Raw genomic sequence first — 19,237 nt, 5'->3', positions numbered from 1 at the left:
GTTGGAGTCACAACCACTCCACAAACTTATTAACAAACTATAGTTTTGGCAAGTCGGTTAGGATATCTACTTTGTGCATGACACAATCTTTCCAATAATTGTTTACAGACAGATTCTTTCACTTATAATTCACTGTATCACAATTCCAGTGGGTCAGAAGTTTACATACACTAAGTTGACTGTGCCTTTAAACAGCTTGGAAAATTCCAGAAAATGATGTCATGGTTTTAGAAGTTTCTGATAGGCTAATTGACGTCATTTGAGTTAATTAGAGGTGTACCTGTGGATGTATTTCAAGGCCTACCTTCAAATTCATTGCCTCTTTGCTTGACATCATGGGAAAATCAAAAGAAATCAGCCAAGACCACAGAAGAAAAATATTGTAGATTTCCACAAGTCTGGTTCATCCTTGGGAGCAATTTCCAAATGCCTGAAGGTGCCACGTTCATCTATACAAACAATAGTACGCAAATATAAACACCATGGCACCACGCAGCCTTCATACTGCTTAGGAAGGAGACGCGTTCTGTCTTGTAGAGATTAATGTACTTTGGTGCGAGAACTTTGTTATCAATCCCAGAACAACAGCAAAGGACCTTGTGAAGACGCTGGAGGAAACGGGTACAAAAGTATCTATATCCACAGTAAAACGAGTCCTATATCGACACAACCTGAAAAGCCGCTCAGCAAGGAAGAAGCCACTGCTCCAAAACCACTATAAAAAAGCCAGACTACGGTTTGCAACTGCACATGGGGACAAATATTGTACTTTTTGGAGAAATGTCCTCTGGTCTGATGAAACAAAAATAGAACTGCTTGGCCATAATGACCATTGTTATGCTTGGAGGAAAAAGGGGATGCTTGCAAGCCGAAGAGCACCATCTCAACCGTGAAGCACGGGGGTGGCAGCATCATGTTGTGGGGGTGCTTTGCTGCAGGAGGGACTGGTGCACTTCACAAAATAGATGGCATCATGAGGAAGTAAAATGATGTGGATATATTGAAGCAACATCTCAAGACAACAGTCTGGAAGTTAAATCTTGGTCGCAAATGGGTCTTCCAAATGGACAATGACCCCAAGCATACTTCCAAAGTTGTGGCAAAATGGCTCAAGGACAACAAAATCAAGGTATTGGAGTGGGCATCACAAAGCCCTTACCTCAGTCCTATAGAACATTTGTGGGCAGAACTGAAAAAGCGTGTGTGAGCAAGGAGGCCTACAAGCCTGATTCAGTTACACCAGCTCTGTCAGAAGGAATGGGCCAAATTTCACCCAACTTATTGTGGGAAGCTTGAGGAAGGCTACCCAAAACGTTTCACCCAAGTTAAACAATTTAAAGGCAATGCTACCAAACACTTATTGAGTGTATGTAAACTTCTGACCCACTGGGAATGTGATGAAAGAAATAAAAGCTGAAATAAATCATTCTCTCTGCTATTATTCTGACATTTCACATTCTTAAAATAAAGTGGTGACTAACTAACCTAAGACAGGATATTTTTACTAGGATTAAATGTCAGGAATTGTGGAAAAACTGAGTTTAAATGTATTTGTCTAAGGTGTATGTAAACTTCAAATGTGTGTGTGTGTGTGTGTGTGTGTGTGTGTGTGTGTGTGTGTGTGTGTGTGTGTGTGTGTGTGTACCTACAGGGGTCCTAAAATTCAAAATCGAATGGTCATAAAATGTATCGATTTGCCATCTTAAAACAATTCCACATGTTAGCTTAGTAGATATTGTGAGCTATGGGCTTAGACTTACAGGGGTTTAAATGGATAGTCATTGGCTCAATGACTGGAAGTCAATGGGAACACCTAGCATGTCATTGCGCTAGAAGCAATGCACCCCTCACCCTTGCCACCACTGCTGGGGGAAAAAATACTATGGGAAACACGGATACTTTGCAATAGATATGTTTTCACATTAAATTACACCATGTTCTTACATTGCTCATAAAATATTTTTGATAGACACATTAGGCCTATAGTGAAATTCAGTTGAGGGCACTTGGGGGCATATTTAAGGCCCAGCCTGTATATGTGTCTGAGGATAGTGTGATGTTTCCTCATACTTTGTTTTCCCCCTGGTTACAGGAACAGAAGGTATGGTTGCCATCATGATTGGTCACCGACGGGGCATGGAGATTGTTGAGCTAATCAGGCAAGGGATTCCGGTCTCGATGACTATTGAAGTGGGCAAGCAGCATGGTCCCTGGATGAGCCACTACTCGGTCTTCTTTGTCTCCATCTCCTTCTTTGTGGTAACAGCAGCCACAGTGGGCTACTTCATCTTCTACTCAGCTCGCCGCCTCAACAGCGTTCGTCTACAAAACCGCAAACAGGTCAGTCTCCAGTCTCTCGAACAATGATGACAATTATTTACCCTGAATTATATATATTACTCCCTGTTTAAATAAAGGTCAAATAAAACAAATTCAGTGGTTTGTGATGAAACGGAATACTGCAGCACTATCGCCTTTTGATCTGTAGAACAATATGACTGGGGAAATTCCACTGGAAACAGTTGTTTTCCTTTCCTGCGTCAAACATACCTTCTCTTATGTGTGTTTCAACCAACTGGAAACATTATGGAACATGTAGTTGGGCTACACAGTTTGGGGTGTGTCAGCATTCCTCAGCCATACAGAGGGAGTCAGGTGAAACTAAAATAAAGAGAACATTTCCTGTTGAGTCAGTGTCTGTGACTGCTCATCTATGTAGAGGTGATTCATCTATACTGTTAATCACCTGATTGTTGCATGACACGGATCCAGCCAACCAGAGAGAACCCCTGGTCAGCAATGTATTTTATTATAATATTTGATGTTTTCCTGTTTTCTGCCTTTGGGATCTTTTGCTTTAGCTTCTTTCTGAAATCTGTGTTGTTGGGATAGAGCGGCAGTGAGTTTCCCTTCTGAAATATGAAGGGATGGTAGGCGTCCTGACTTGTACTGGTTTTCTTTCAGATCACACCTTGTGTTTTGTCTTTTACAGTTCTTTACAGCTTTACAGCCTTACAGCTTTGCACACGTTCTTTGTCTGCAGGTGTCTGTCCCAAACAGCTTGTTTAATTGTCTCTTTATATTCTTTTAACACAAGAACCCTGCAGGAAAAAGGATAACTTTCTATGTCTAAAGGTTTTGTCCGATTGTATTCACTGAGTGTCACTGACCTGTCAGGCTTATATGGTGGAGAAAAGTTGACTATGGGAAGAAGGCTCAGTTCCACTCAATGGTAGTGTTTCCAAAAAACCTTTGAACCTGCTGCTGCGCAACAAGTATTTCCACTTCATCTGATTTGATCTGGGCTGTTATGCAAGGTAAAACCACTCACGTAAACAGGCCCATGATTTTCAAAGTTACAGTACTTTTTTTCAGCACTGTTTACTCCTGCATATAGGGGGTAACCTTGACTTTGAAGACTGACTGGTCTCAAGTGCTTGCTTGCAGGCTCTGTTAACTTATTAGCAGTGTACCACATATTGTCCTTGCTTCATGATCACTCCCAGAAGCAGTGAAGCTGTGTGTTGTCTGAAGCACCCGGTGGTCTAAGGGGCGTGTGTTCACATGTGGCTGATTATCCAATGCTTTCTGCAGGGAGGCTGGGTAGACAGACTGATACAGAGAAGTGTATTTTTGAGTGGGTAGCTGAGCAGTTAGAGCAGAGCTGACTTCGCCCACTGAGCTAGGACCTTATGCTCAGAGGGTACAGGGCACCATTGTTCAGGCTGTAATCATATGCAAAACTCCAGCTTCGTGCTCGCCCTGTGAACTAGAATGACCGCAACATGCCTCCCTCAAATCTACATATCGGTCAAGTGAACATGCAACGGTCAAGTGAACATTAATATCTGCCCTTTTAAGGATTATGAAGAAGGTTGTCAAGCATCAAAACCGTCTGTGCTATGTTAGTCTTTGATATCCAAAACCAAACTCTTTCTATACTGAACAAAAACACTTCATGTTGCGAATATGTTGGCCCAATGTTTCATCAGCTGAAATAATGATCTCAGAAATGTTCCATATTCACAAAAAGCTTATTACTCTCATTTTGTGCACAAATTTGTTTACATCCCTGTTAGTGAGCATTTCTTATTTGCCAAGATAATCCATCCACCTGACGGGTGTGACACATCAATAAGCTGATTAAACAGCATGATCATTACACAGGTACACCTTGTGCTAGGGACAAACGTTTTGTCACACAACACAATGCCAAAGATGTCTCAGGTTTTGAAAGAGAGTGCAATTGGCATGCTGACTGCAGGAATGTTCACTGGAGCTGTTGCCAGATAATTGAATGTTCATTTCTCTACCATAAACTGCCACCAACATTGTTTTAGAGAATTTAGCAGTATGTCCAACTGGCCTCACAACCACAGACAACGTGTAACCACACCAGCCCAGGACCTCCACATCCGGCTTCTACACCTGGGGGATCATCTGAGACCAGCCATCCGGACAGCTGATAAAACTGTGGGTTTGCACAACTGAAGAATTTCTGCAGAAACTGTCTCAGGGAAGCTCATCTGTGTGCTTGTTGTCCTCACCAGGGTCTTGACCTGACTGCAGTTTGGCGTCGTAACTAACTTAAGTGGGTAAATGCTCACCTCCAGCGTGCCAGTGGCCATCGAAGAAGTGTGCTCTTCATGGATGGTTTTAACTGTGCCGGGCAGATGGCAGACAGCATTTTATGGTGTGGTGTGGGTGAGCAGTTTGCTGATGTCAACGTTGTGAACAGAGTGCCCTGTGGTGGTGGGTTATGGTATGGGCAGGCATAAGCTGTATCACCCATTGAGCATGTTTGGGATGCTCTGGATCGACGTGTATTACATCGTGTTCCAGTTCCCGCAAATATCCAGCAAGTTATTACAGCCATTGAAGAGGAGTGGGACAACATTCCACAGGCCACAATCAACAGCCTGATCAACCCTCTGCGAAGGAGATGTCGTACTGCATGAGGCAAATGTTGCTCACACCAGAAAAGTACTGATTTTTCGGGTCCACGTCCCTACTTTCTTTTTATGTTTTTTGTATCTGTAACCAACAGATGCATATCTGTAGTCCCAGTCGTGAAATCTATAGATTATGGGCCAAATGAATTTATTTTAATTGACTGAGTTACTTATGAACTGTAACTCAGTATATGTTTGTTCAGTGTATATCACAGAAAACATCTACATAATGATGACATTTTCCAGAGAATCCTCAAAGCTAATATTGTCCCTGACTCATCCTGTGTCTCCTAAATCCCCTTACATAACGTTGATTCTTCCTGTGTGCCATTGTGCACATTATGTCTTGTTGCCATGGGGAGGCTGCATGAGCACAGAGTGAGTAGTCTTTAATTGTGTATGTACAATATGTCCAAAGCATGATTTTATTGTGTTTTCCAAATTATAGTTTTAGAATTGAATCTGTCAGACTGTCCCTCCAGGATTATTTATGCCTAATACGAAAAGTCCCTGATCTACGTAAATCTGCTGTTTTGCCATCCTATATGCAAGCTGATGTAACGTTTCCAATACATGATCTCAGAGGAACGGCTTAATGACACAGGCAAGGGCTCCTCTAATGAACGCTCTGCTTCTCCCAGATCACCCATGTTCTCTAACATGACCTCGTCGCATACGGTTCTCTTGCTCCGCCTTATTTCAGTCATTTCTGGTCACAGTATAGGAAATTAAAAAATGAATTGTTGGTGCAAAATGTTTGCTTTGTTGTTGCATTGTAGTTATTACATGGTGATGTTTTTGTTTTTCAGTTGTCCACCCACTTTGTGGGTTGCTAAACTTGTTTGATGTAAATTAATTGTCAGAGGAAGCAGATGAATAATGTAATTTAAACAGTAGCATGCTCATGTTCTAATACTGAACACGTTCTTCTTTCCAACAGAAACGTCTCAAGGCGGAAGCCAAGAAAGCCATTGGTCAGCTGCAAGTCCGGACTGTGAAACGGGGAGATGAGGTAAACATATTCAAGTACAATACGGATGTGTTGATGGTTATTATGCATCACTTTGAGGATCATTTGAAAAATATGGTTGTTTCAAACTGGTAACACATGGCATATGCAATTTTTACTGATGTGTGTTGTATGGTTGTTGTTCTGAGGACATGCACAGTATTGTAAGCTTCTGCTTTAACCCATTACTCAGACTACTGCACATTTAAACAATTTTGCTTTGTTGGTCTACATATGGGGAAGTAACTGTCTGTTTGTTCCCTCCAAAACCAGGCTGATCAGTATCAAATACAATGTTCAATGGTTGCCTCGGACCACAGGCTCTTATGAAGACTACATACATGTATGCTGTGTCACCACTAGGGCTGTTGGGACGTATTACCGTCAAACCGGCAGTCATGACCGCAGTAAATTACCACGTGACCATTGAGTCACGGTAATCTCTTCTTATGCACTCAGGACATGCGTTGGTAGTACCCTAATGACCATCAGGTCCTAATGGCCTGGTACGCATGGCTCTATTGTCCCTCTAACACATCAAACACTTATCAAAACAGTATCATGCTTTTACAACTCACCTCACTGGGGTGATCAATTTGAAGAAAGAAGTTCAAAGCAGTTTGAAACGGAGTGTAAAACATGGTCATTGTGGATGTTTTAAAGCCTAACACAGCAAAATGGACAACGCTTTCTAAGGTGGTGATTCATTCAAAACACTCATATGCATATTAGAGGTTTTGCATAGGCTTATGAGCCCAAGTTGTGCTGTTATACAATACTTAGCCCATTACAAATGGCAGGAAAAACACAAAATAAAGCTGATTTAAGATGTCTTTGGCACATTGTTTAATTTTGGGAGTATAGGCTAGACCAAATGTTAGTAATTGCCTATGAGTGTGGACTGTATTATTATCGATACTGGATGGACTGGTTTCCTTATGCTACGCTCCAAACTTTCTATCCATGAGTCTGGGAGAGAAAGTATAGCCCTAGGCGAGGCTGTTGGTTCATTGATTGTGCAAGGTGGCTTACAATTATGGTGAATTTGTATATGATTTTGAATAGCCCAGTAATAGCTCCTCGAATAGTGTTTGACATGTAGAGTGAAATAAGTGTTCTTGTATTTAGTTCTCTGCTGCTCCTATTAAGCACATCTCCGCTATAAAACAAAGCGCAGCCACCATTCGCTATTCCAGTGCATATGGATGACATGTCTTTTTCCCCTGCCCCTGTTCCTGCCCATTTGATAATGGGCAATTGTAAACCAAAACTAATTTCACATATTAGTAAAGATGAGATTAAACTGAGAATAGTTTGATGGCTGAAAATATTATCACTTGATGAGAACAGTTGTGCAGCCCGAGGTAAGGAACGGAGCGAAAGCTTTTTTTCTGACTTTCTCAAATCATCAATAGCCTATAGTCGCATCATGCAGCCCATGTTTTGATTTCTAAGGTTTGTATGATTCACAAATACAGTTGCCAAGTAACTCTAAATATAGTGTATATAGGACCTGTTTCAATTGAATACTTTTATGCTCAACGTAGCCACTTCATATGCGCACTTGCGCCGGAATATCCTGTCTATTTAATTCAGCTAAGTTCAATTATATACTTCTTACTATAAAATCATAAAATAATGGCAAGGGACTTACAAGCATATCTTGTCAGCTAAATGAACAAGCCTACAGCCTATGGCATGGAGCATAGACAGATAACAACATGCAGTGGATCAATTTATATTCTGTTCTCTAAAATACATTTTATTCATATCCTAATATTTCTTTAGACCTGGCTAAAATAAATAATATATTTATTGTGAGGGTGTATATTAAATTGATTTATTAGACGTTTTAAATGTAGATGTTCCAAAGGCGCACATCCGTGGCTTGAATACAGCTTGGAGATGCTAAAGTTGTTTATGTTAAATTAATGGTCAATTACCGTGAGACCTGCAGTCTTTTGCATGACAATAACCAGCTGACAAAATGTCATGACTGCCACAGCCCTAGTCACTACAATGTATTATTGAACATGTTTTTCAGGAAACTGGGCCTGATGCTGACACCTGTGCAGTGTGTATTGACGCTTACAAGTCTGGCGACGTGCTGACCATCCTCACCTGCAAGTAAGTGCCTAACTGCAGTGGCTTGTTGCTAGTTTAATATTGTCACATGGAGTACAGTAGGCCTACCCCTGTCTATTACAATTCCCTTAATTTTGTGAGGTCATCATGATTCTTGTTTGTTTTTGTTTTTTCTTTCCAGTCATTTCTTCCACAAGACCTGCATCGAGCCCTGGCTATTGGAGCACAGGACATGCCCCATGTGTAAATGTGACATCCTCAAGGCCTTGGGAGTAGAGGTAGGCAACTGTATCTTGCATCATGTCCTCTGCATTACCCTGTACTTTGAAATAACCTTTGCCTGTCATTCACTAAAGTTCTTGATTTAAAAACTCTTATAGATTAAACAATATTTACACTGCTAGTGCCATTGTTTAAGGACATGGCAAACATGCTAGATTGCAAGTTGAAACGCCTGTAGTGGGACCAGAAATGGCTTTGTTTTTATGAAAGTGATGCTAGTCAGTCCACTTGTATCCCCCTGAGCAGCAGCCGGAGGAGGAGCATCCCAGTCATCAAGTAACCATGCCTCCAGACATGAGGTCCTACCCTAGTGTCCCCGTCCCAGATGACACCCACAGTGAGACAGCCTCCTCAGGCTATGCCTCCTCAGGCTATGCCTCCGTACAGGGCACAGAGAAGCACAGCAGCCCAGCAGACGAGACCCACACATTTGAGAGTAAGACACAGCATTCACATTCGGAGGCAAATTATTTTGATGAAGTGATGAAGTCTTATAACATCACATAAATAGCTTTGAGAGCTTTTTCACATAAGCATTGTCTATAGACATAAGGGGGACTACTGTAGTTCAGTTGGCAGTGGTACTACTTTGTGCATGTTCTTTGGAAGATGCAGGCTTTCACATTACTGTGATAATGTGTTGAAGCCACAACCCTATGCAACCCTGCTCAAGACATATTGTGTGAATTTTGCCACCCATGTTTTTAAAATTCTAGTGGTTAGATATTCCCGTTAATGAATTTCAGATACTTTTTTTGTCTAGTTAGTTTGATTGCTGCAAGTAGATATCAACGAGTCCACTACAAAGTCTATTCCTGATCAAACAACCAGTATTGTTACTGTCTGGGGCTGAAGTGCCTCTCAGTTTCCCTCCTCTTTAGCTTGCTTATCCATTGACCTCTGTATGAGCCATTGTGCCAAAATAAATATTGACCAGCAGGTTGGTTCTTGTACGGTTTGCTAGCAGCACTTATGAGGCTTGACTGACTGTAATCATGTTTGTGTTGCAGCGTTGGGGCACTATCCTGACCCTGGGTCAGTCCAGGTGGCCATCCAGCCCCATTATGACAACCTGGCCTTCGAGGGCGACTCACAAAACCAACTGGCACCCCGGACATGAACAGCATGCTCACTCCAAGCACTGGAGCATGGCTAATGGGACTTGCACCACAATCAATTACATTCAAAGATGTTTCCTGTGGTCATGAAGCAAGTGAAACCAGGAGTGTGGGTCTGAGATTATTCATAGGAAAAGAGGCCTCAACCTACCTATGCATATCATTTTAACATTAAATTGATGCGGCAATTCTTCGATGCACTTACCACCATCTAAGTTAGGAAATTGTCATGTTCACTCTTGTTCAACTCCAGTTTAATTCCGATTTATTTTAATTGTACTTTTTAATGATTTATTTGATTACGTTTCTTGAGGTTTAATTCCTTCAGTCAATGGCTCAGTTAGTTACATGTTTTTTTATAGCTAATTTCACACCCACAGTTTACTGGGATTAGACTACTCTCCATGTGTTTGTTTTTAATGGGGTATTATAGGTGACAGTTCTCATGACAACAAAAGTTTGAGGTGATATGCAAATTCTGTTTCAAAGACCCTTACATTTAGAAGCGTACAATAATGCAGTAGTTAGTGTAAGGCATTTTCTGATAAGATTTCCAGCTTTGAAAATTCTGCAACTATTTTTTGCGTGGCAAATTACTTTGACAGCAAGCACACTGCTATACAAAGCTCAGTTTTACCTCTGGTATGTGTCTAAGCATTGAAATAAAATCAATCATAAGCATAGGATGTTAGTGTCTCTCGAACAAACCTTGGTTTGCCTTGTCTAGCAGAGGAGAGCATAAGATTATGTGAGGAACATTCCAGTTTCGAAATATAGATTTGTCTCATTGTTGCTAATTGAATGTACATGTGAATTTGGTTTGCCACTTGTTAGAGGTAAATCCCAAAATGAGGGTCTGCTTCCTCCTCCTGTATGCTTGTGACATTACAATTACTTAGGTGCCCTGGCACACACCCCTGCCCAACGCTTCCTGATCTGTACCTGTAGCTACATGTCTTTTTATTTAAAAAATGTGTCTTATGAGTTTGATGCATGTTAGGAGTGGTATTTTAACTTGGAAATACTGAGTCTGGGTATGGGAGTAAGAGCATCTATGTAAACCCCCTGGCTTCATGCAAATATTTGTACATGTGTTTCAGTAACTACCTGTGCTTTTTGGGTGTGTGCCTTAAAATTATTCACCAGTGAAAGATATATTCCATGCCATCCTACTTTAATAGAAAAATGCAATGAGTTCACTGTATATTTTCAACTAGATTGTGCATGCACTTCACATTAATTAGTTCATTAAATGTCAATACATGTCTCAGGTTTTAAACAAAAAAAACTGGTCTTAACCTTGTTCAGCCTTTCCAGAGTAAATGTCTAAGTATTTTTGCTTAAATAATGGACAAAGGTTCATTTTATTTTACTCAGTTATGTGGGAAATGTACTAAACTGGTATATATTAATAAAATACTTATTGTAAATACATTTTTGTTTGATCAAAATATTGCTTGGTGCTAATTTGTTCATTTTGTTTGTAAAAGGGATTAAAAATGTTCTGATCTTCATTCACTAGTGATGCAATTAATTGTTAGAAAAGGCCATGCTCATCTCACAGTTGGTGAGACCTCTGGAATTCTGTGAAAAAAAAAGTTAATTGGGCAAATAGGCAGGGAAGGGTAATGGCATTTTAGTGGTATTTGCTGTAAGGCTGCCCTGTTGGCTGTTATTTAATTTTTCTAATTATAATGCATAAATGAGGGACATTATTAGTATTCAGTCAGTCAATTATATCAGCTGCACTTCACCGTAGACAGACCACATATTTGTCAGTGTTGTGTTTGAGACCACCTAAAGCGAGACGAATTCAAGACAAAGACTGGAATAAATCGAGTCAAGACCGAGACCAGAAAAATACGAGTCCATTTCAAGAACATGATTGGAATTATTTGTCAAATCGCCACAATAATTCAAAATGTCCAGTATTTGTGTTCATATTTGAGAACAACATGGATTCTTTCGACATTCAGAATAGGAAAACAATGCTTGCTGAGGGACAATAGATCCACTCAACAAATTCTTACTAACCCAAACAGTGAGGAACAATGGGCCTTCTGCTACTTCAGAGAAGGGCTAAGGGTTTATTAAAAAAATGCTGGTCTCTGGGGAGATAAATCTAGCTAGCTAAGTCAGCCATTGGCTAGGCCATCAGAAGCTAGATAAAGGCATCTGCTATTCAACTTTATTAGTGCAACATTTTAGAGTGCCATTGGAATCAACCAATCATATTTTGACTTAATGGATGGGACCGTTTTTACAAAAATGTATGTAAACTTCTGCCTTCTTGAAGGCCAACCGGTAACTGCGCAATGGGCTCTATGCATTATACCGCCTCCAACGTTCTAATTTACTTCCGATCGGGTTGATGGCTTCCGGAGCGTGTTCTGCTATTGTTTTTATCATTAGCTTACTAGCTATCGTCGATGCATTTCTGACTGAAATAGTTCGCAATGACTACGTTTAAATTACAGCCCCGCGAAGGAGGTGCTAATGAACATTGTTCAGTGCCTCTGTGTTAATTTTCTTTCAAATGTAATGGTATTGTGAGCTTCCATCGTTTCCCGGTCGATGTTGAGCTCAGAAAAAGGTGGTTGGTGGCAGTACGTCGAGACAACTTTGCTGTCACCAAACACCTTTTCTGTTTCATTACAGAAAAGGTGTGTAGTACACATTTCGTCGAAAGTGACTTTGTTGAGGGAAGAATTGGGGGGCGACAATACCTAAAAAGAGGTGTTGTTCCTACTGTCTTTGCGTGAAACTGGCACATTCAAAAGAGACCTGGTGTTTGGGGAAGATGACTGAAACCTCCTGCTCCGATTGAGGGGGATGAAGAACAAGGTGCGCTGCCTGTGGACGGTGCCGTCTCTGATCCGGTCCAGAGCATGGGCCAAGCCAGTGTAAATGTGTTTTATTTGGTAGCAGCAAAATAATAATTTCTTTATCTACGACATGTATCAATCATTTGTGTTGTAGTTAATATCAGTTTGTGTGGAGCTTGTAATTGGCTTTAATTAGGCAATGAGTAACAGGGGTGGGGGGAAAGAAATCAAGTAAACACAGAATAGCCAGAATGCAAGATTGAATACAATGTTAGAGATGTGTAATTTATTAACTGAACTGTTGAACATTTGCTGAAATACATTTTTTTTTTAAAATCTATTCTACGGTAGATTTCTTCACAAGAACATCAATACTTCTTTTTCATAAAACCACTGAACTTGGCACCCATGCAGGGCATCCATTCAGGTGCGAGAGACACTTCTGCAAGTAGTGGTAAAAATAAAAGTGGTCAACCTTCTCTCTTATAGTTTTTGAAACCTGTCGATCTGTATATATCCTTTCAACTAGGATGTCCTCCTGTGCACAGATGACAAAGTCACACCACCTACAACCTGTGAGAAGGATTTGACCTTGCACCTGCCAGTAGTAAGCATGAGATCTCTTCAACTTCAGCTCTCCATTCTGTATCTTCAGGTAAGGGCAGTCAACATAACTTGGTACATTTGGGCACTTGACCTCTAAGAGTCCAAAGTGTGGTCTCACACTGGGATCAAATATGATTCCATCTGGAGAGGATCCTAAACCACGGAGCATCTGGGTGCACTACGAAGCCACACGGAAAGAAGTTAACATTCTTCAGTGTGCAGTACTCCTGTACAGCCACTGGCTCCATGGCTAGCCCCCTCTTCATCTCCATGGTCTGCATACCAGATCCCTTGAACATCCGCTCAGCTAGGCGGTCAGCTGAAGTCTCTCCCCGGACATGGCAAACCTCTAGGAAACGAGAGGATGTTATTCTCATTTTCCTGAGCTGATGCCATTCCGGGCTGCTGCTCTGCTCCCTTGTAGCAACCTCGACTTTGTGTGACATCTCGTAGGTTGTCTCTAATGCCTTGACGTGGAACTGCTCCTGATGGCTAAGGACGTAAGCACACTGGGAAGCCTGAAGCCTGTAGCCATCTAATGGAAGTATTGGTGGAGAAGTGGCATCGGCAATCTTCACAATTTCACGGGTCTTTGGCTGTGGAAGCTGATAGGACAGAACACTGCCGGTTTGCACTGGCCCAAAGGCGGACTCAACCAGGGGCACATCAGCTGACATTTCCATTGTTGTCACAAGAGGGCAGTAAGTGGAGAAAAGTTGGCATACGTTTCTGAGACGCAGAGAAGGTCCATGTCAAGGCATGTATCCATTGAGTGCTTTGTAGAAAGAACTTCTGCAAAACATTTTAAAACCTTAACATCAGGTTGGAGAGATTACTATGACAAAGACTCATGTTACTTTTCCAGAAACAGCACAAGCCTGAAAGTTCAAATAAAATGAATTAAAATATACAGATTTATAGATTATATATTTACCCCCAGGCTTTGTCCCAAACATTTGTCATTATCATCTGGATACAATCACAAGAAAATGTTTTCTAAAATGTTTCCATTCTAGGAACGTCCAACTTACCTTATTACATCAGCACACGAGTTAGTAGGTTTACGGAACTCTATCCCATCAACCGGACCTGGTTTCATACCCTAATTAACAAGGATTTACTGTTACATAGGCACTTTTGGCATAGGCACTAAATGCACTTTTCAGGTGCATTTTTTATGGATATTGATAGACTCACAAGTGTTCTTGGCTTGTGCCAATGCTGTTCTGTGTCTGTGCAGCTATGAACTGGTGGTGCAGCAGGAATGTTTAGTTGAGAGTAGTGGGCTGTCTGGTAAAGAAGGGCCACCAGATGATTGCACAGAGCACTTCCTGCAACACAGGAGCAGTGGCTTTGGACCACTATCACTGGTTCGGAGTGCTTTAACACCATCTGTGAAGATAAGTGAAGTGACTGAAGTGAGAAACAAGAATGATGCAGCCCATATATAACAATAAACAGTAGTGTCTAGTCTTATTAACTAGGGGCCCATTTAACTATACAGGAATAGATTGTGTCTCAGTAACACAATTACCAAACACTGCATCAACAGATTTTAACAGGTTATTTGGTAAAGTGGGCAATTCTAAATTGGGATTGGGACCCATCATTATCTATCTACTGATAAGATTAAACGTTGACACTGTCTCCAACACATTTTGACCATAATGACAGTGTCTCACAGGAGATGTTTAACAAGGTCCCTAGTAGCTATCTATAACCTTTCCCTACTCTCATGCTGTGCGGCTTTTCACTCTCCTCATGGACCTGTGACAGGCAGCCCTCACGGTGATCTCCCCTGTCAATGTATCTTTGTTAGATACTGTGTAGAAGACATGAATAACAATTATTTTTAGCTAGCAAATATAGCTAGCAAGCATAACTTAACCAAGCTAACGAAAATACACACATTCTCAGGTAGATTCTGTCAACGTTACATCATTTTACGAAGTAACTAGCTAACTACAATTAATAGTTAAATTAGCTAGCTAATGATTGTAGCTAGTTAACGTTATATCTATCACTGACTTGGTACTCACCTTCATAGTTGTGTATGTAGCTTCCTATATACATCTTGAACCCCTTTTCATTCTTGCTAGCTGGAGTCTCAGGCTGATTTAACAATTCAATGTACATCATTAATATTAATTTGAGGCAAGTCCTGAAGACACCTAGTAAAAAACTGCGACATAGTGGTAGTAATGTTATATCGTCGATAACAACTAGACTGACCGGAAATTGCCACACCGATAGGAAGTGTGTTTAGAACATTTGATCATGGAATGTGCATAAGGGCTATAGCGAGCAGTAGTTTCCCCACGGTTTAGCTAGCTAGCTTTTGTTGTCGGCTAGTTTGCAGCAGTTGCAGTAGGTGTTATCAAATAGGATGTTGTTGCTAATTTGTTAGCTTCTCCCTTTTCAAGAATAACTTTCAACAAGAAGTTACATTTCAAATGATGATCATCTGGTGAGTGGAACTGTGTTTTTTATTGCAGCGCACTTGCTGTTAGCTATCTTTGAAAATAACTTGTGTGAAACGTTGCATTTAACGTGGAACTGACACAGTGGCGACTCGTCATTCAGGCCTGTTTTGAATGTTATTTTGGCATTAATACGTGTCACATATCACTTTGAAAACAATGTAAAAAAAAGTCTAATCATTGAGTTAATAAAGCCGCATACAAAATTCTCTTTTTTGCTTTCTTGAGTAAGGCAGCTCCAAAATGCAGGTGTTTCAGCCTAGCTCAGCGCTTTCTGTGGTGGTGGGGCAGACAGGAAAATACAGAGCGTAGGGGTTGATCATTTTCTCTAGTTGCGCCATTATTGGCTAAGTGTTCTGTCACTCATGGGGACACACGTCACCACAAAATCTACGGGGAGAGCTAGAAAATTCAAGCCACTTGGGTGCTGACATAGGGTTACATTGGAAGTATCCATCCAAGAAGGCTCAAGGTCATTGGCCACAGATAAAATGAAGTCAAATCACGTTATATCTACAGTAGCTTTGATTGGACTGATCATGTCAACATCATACTTTCAAAATCTTAGCTAGCAAGCTAGCAGTCATAATAATGAATCAAATCAACAATCTACTGGCAAATCCTTTTCGGTCCTTGTCATATGAAGAGGAATTATGAAGAGAAATTATAGATAAAACGTATCGGTTGCTCATCGGCTATTGGAGATAAACATTACAAAACAAGTTGGAAATCTCAAATTCAACAATGAGTGGTTTGGAAGGAATCAGAGGCTAACTACAAGCATTGCAAAGCAATCACTAGCCTGCTATTCAGTGGAGTGGATGTGTGGTCCAAGTCTGAGTTTCAGGGTCTCTTTTCCAAGCTTTAAAGGATAAACATTCAACATTGGCCATGCTGTCAATCCAGCATGACTTCTGCCGCTTTCAAAACAACTGGAAACTCGAAAATCTCGGACTTCAGTGAGTTCAAGACAACTGAGAACTTGGGGAAAAAACTTGCTTCAACTAGGTAAATACGTTATGAACGGTCATCCAACTCGGAATTCCAAGTCGGGAACTTGGGCCTCTTTCTAGAGCTCTGACCTGAAGATCACTAACGTCATGATTCCACCTTGTTCCCAGTTGTTGCGAAAGCACCATAAATCCGGAGAATGCAAGACTTTGAGGACAAAGTTTGATGACAAAATTTGCTCACGAAAGACCACGCCACCTTCCTGTTCAAGTGAGCACATCACAAGAAGGTGAGTCCAAAGATGTATTGTATGCTGCTGCAAAAATGATGTAATATGCCAGGGAGATAAGAAAGTAATACTAAGTGTATGTTGTGTAATAAGCTGTTAGTAGCCCATGTACCTCACCCTAACATTGTGGTCCCTTTCCCCCTCATAACCCATGGATGGTGCACATGTAGCCTATAGCCTGTTTTAGAGAAATGTCATCATTGAATATTGTAAGAGCTTTCATTGTCTGCTTATGTGCCCACTTTATTTATCCTACGGTTCTGACTTGGTGTACAGGGAGAATACTGTAAGCCCATGTTCTGAATTCTGTCGCTGTACATTTCAAAAGTGCTGAACAAATAGTTACAGTTGAAGTCGGAAATGTACATACACCTTAGCCAAATACATTTAAACTCAGTTTTTCACAATTCCTGACATTTAATCCTAGTAAAAATTCCCTGTCTTAAGTCAGTTAGGATCCCCACCTTATTTTAAGAATGTGAAATGTCAGAATAATAGTAGAGAGAATGATTTATTTCAGCTTTTATTTCTTTCATCACATTCCCAGTGGGTCAGAAGTTTACATACACTCAATTAGTATTTGGTAGCATTGCCTTTAAATTGTTTAACTTGGGTCAAACATTTCGGGTAGCCTTCCACAAGCATCCCACAATAAGTTGGGTGAATTTTGGCCTATTCCTCCTGACAGAGCTGGTGTAACTGAGTCAGGCTTGTAGGACTTCTTGCTCGCACATGCTTTTTCAGTTCTGCCCACAGATTTGATAGGATTGAGGTCAGGGCTTTGTGATGGCCACTCCAATACCTTGACTTTGTTGTCCTTAAACCATTTTGCCACAACTTTGGAAGTGTGCTTGTGGCCATTGTTCATTTGGAAGACCCATTTGCAACCAAGCTTTACCTTCCTGGCTGATGTCTTGAGATGTTGCTTCAATATATCTACATAATTTTACTTCCTCATGATGCCATCTATTTTGTGAAGTGCACCAGTCCCTCCTGCAGCAAAGCACCCCCACAACATGATGCTGCCACCCTCGTGCTTCACGGTTGAGATGGTGTTCTTCGGTTTGCAAGCATCCCCCTTTTTCCTCCAAACATAACAATGGTCATTATGGCCAAGCAGTTCTATTTTTGTTCTCCAAAAAGTACGATCTTTGTCCCCATGTGCAGTTGCAAACCGTAGTCTGGCTTTTTTATGGCGGTTTTGGAGCAGTGGCTTCTTCCTTGCTGAGCGGCCTTTCAGGTTATGTCGATATAGGACTTGTTTTACTGTGGATATAGATACTTTTGTGCCTGTTTCCTCCAGCATTTTCACAAGGTCCTTTGCTGTTGTTCTGGGATTGATTTGCACTTTTCGCATCAAAGTACATTCATCTCTAGGAGACAGAATGCGTCTCCTCCCTGAGGAGTATGACGGCTGCGTGGTCCCATGGTCTTTATACTTGCGTACTATTGTTTCTACAGATGAACGTAGTACCTTCAGGTGGTTGGAAATTGCACCCAAGGATGAACCAGACTTGTGGAGGTCTACAATTTTTTTTCTGTAGTCTTGGCTGATTTCTTTTGATTTTCCCATGATGTCAAGCAAAGAGGCACTGAGTTTGAAGGTAGCCCTTTGAAATACATCCACAGGTACACCTCCTATTGACTCAAATGATGTCAATTAGCCTATCAGAAGCTTCTAAAGCCATGACATAATTTTCTGGAATTTTTCAAGCTGTTTAAAGGCACAGTCAACTTAGTGTATGTAAACTTCTGACCCACTGGAATTGTGATACAGTAAATTACAAGTGAAATAATATGTCTGTAAACAATTGTTGGAAAAATTACTTGTGTCATGCACACAGTAGATGACCTAACCGTCATGCCAAAACTATAGTTTGTTAACAAGAAATTTGTGGAGTGGTTGAAAAACGAGTTTTAATGACTCCAACCTAAGTGTATGTAACCTTCCGACTTCAATTGTATATTGACTACGTCGGTCCTAGCTCGCTGTCTTTATTGAAATTACGGATTGCCTCTTATCCGCTCGTCGTCCCCTTATGCCATAGTTTGTACATCTCAATTGTCAGTAGAAACCACATTTGTTTAAGCAAGAGAGCCTTTTTTTTAAACCTTTATTTAACTCGGCAAGTAATGTAAATAAGAACAAATTCTTATTTACACTGACGGCTACCCCGGCCAAACCCTCTCCTAAACCGGACAGTTCTGGGCCAATTGTGCGCCGCCCTATGGATCTCCCAATCACGGCTGGTTGTGATACAGCCCGGGGTCGAACCAGGGTCTGTAGTGACACCTCTAGCACTGAGATGCAGTGCCTTAGACCACTGCGCCACTTGGGAGGTAGCCATGTCAGCATGCTTTTTTAAAAGGTAGTAAAAGAGGCTGAATTAACTGTTTCTCTGCCAGACAAGGCTCCGCTGATAGCCAGGTGTAACAGTGGAAAGGTGTTGGGACGCTGATGTTGGGACAAGTTTATGTAGGCCCTAACCGTTTGTTGGCACCGTTTGTCACTGTTGTAGTCCAATTAATGTATTGTTACTTGTGTTCTGTTGTGTAGTGGCTTTGCTGGCATGCATCTAAAAAAATTTTTTTTAAAGTTTGCCCTACCAACATGCTAAAATCACCACTGAATGTACAGTT

The 19,237-nt window shown here is 41.0% G+C and overlaps 1 protein-coding gene across 2 annotated transcripts in view; it reads left to right on the top strand.

Annotated features, from left to right (window-relative positions):
* Positions 1–10,897, top strand: part of rnf128a (ring finger protein 128a) — a 33,852-nt gene extending 22,955 nt beyond the window's left edge. For both annotated transcript variants that reach the window (XM_029691613.1, XM_029691614.1), the window contains exons 2-7: positions 2,093–2,340; positions 5,893–5,964; positions 8,006–8,088; positions 8,228–8,324; positions 8,575–8,764; positions 9,339–10,897. In XM_029691613.1, coding sequence (XP_029547473.1) covers positions 2,093–2,340; positions 5,893–5,964; positions 8,006–8,088; positions 8,228–8,324; positions 8,575–8,764; positions 9,339–9,448 — 800 coding nt within the window. In that variant the 3' untranslated portion in view covers positions 9,449–10,897. The remainder of the gene's footprint in view (positions 1–2,092; positions 2,341–5,892; positions 5,965–8,005; positions 8,089–8,227; positions 8,325–8,574; positions 8,765–9,338) is intronic.
* The last annotated feature ends 8,340 nt before the right edge of the window (positions 10,898–19,237 follow it).

This window comes from Salmo trutta, chromosome 15, assembly GCF_901001165.1.
Source record: "Salmo trutta chromosome 15, fSalTru1.1, whole genome shotgun sequence".
NCBI classification, from domain to species: Eukaryota; Metazoa; Chordata; class Actinopteri; order Salmoniformes; family Salmonidae; genus Salmo; species Salmo trutta.
This window is presented reverse-complemented; position numbering and strand designations above follow the sequence as displayed.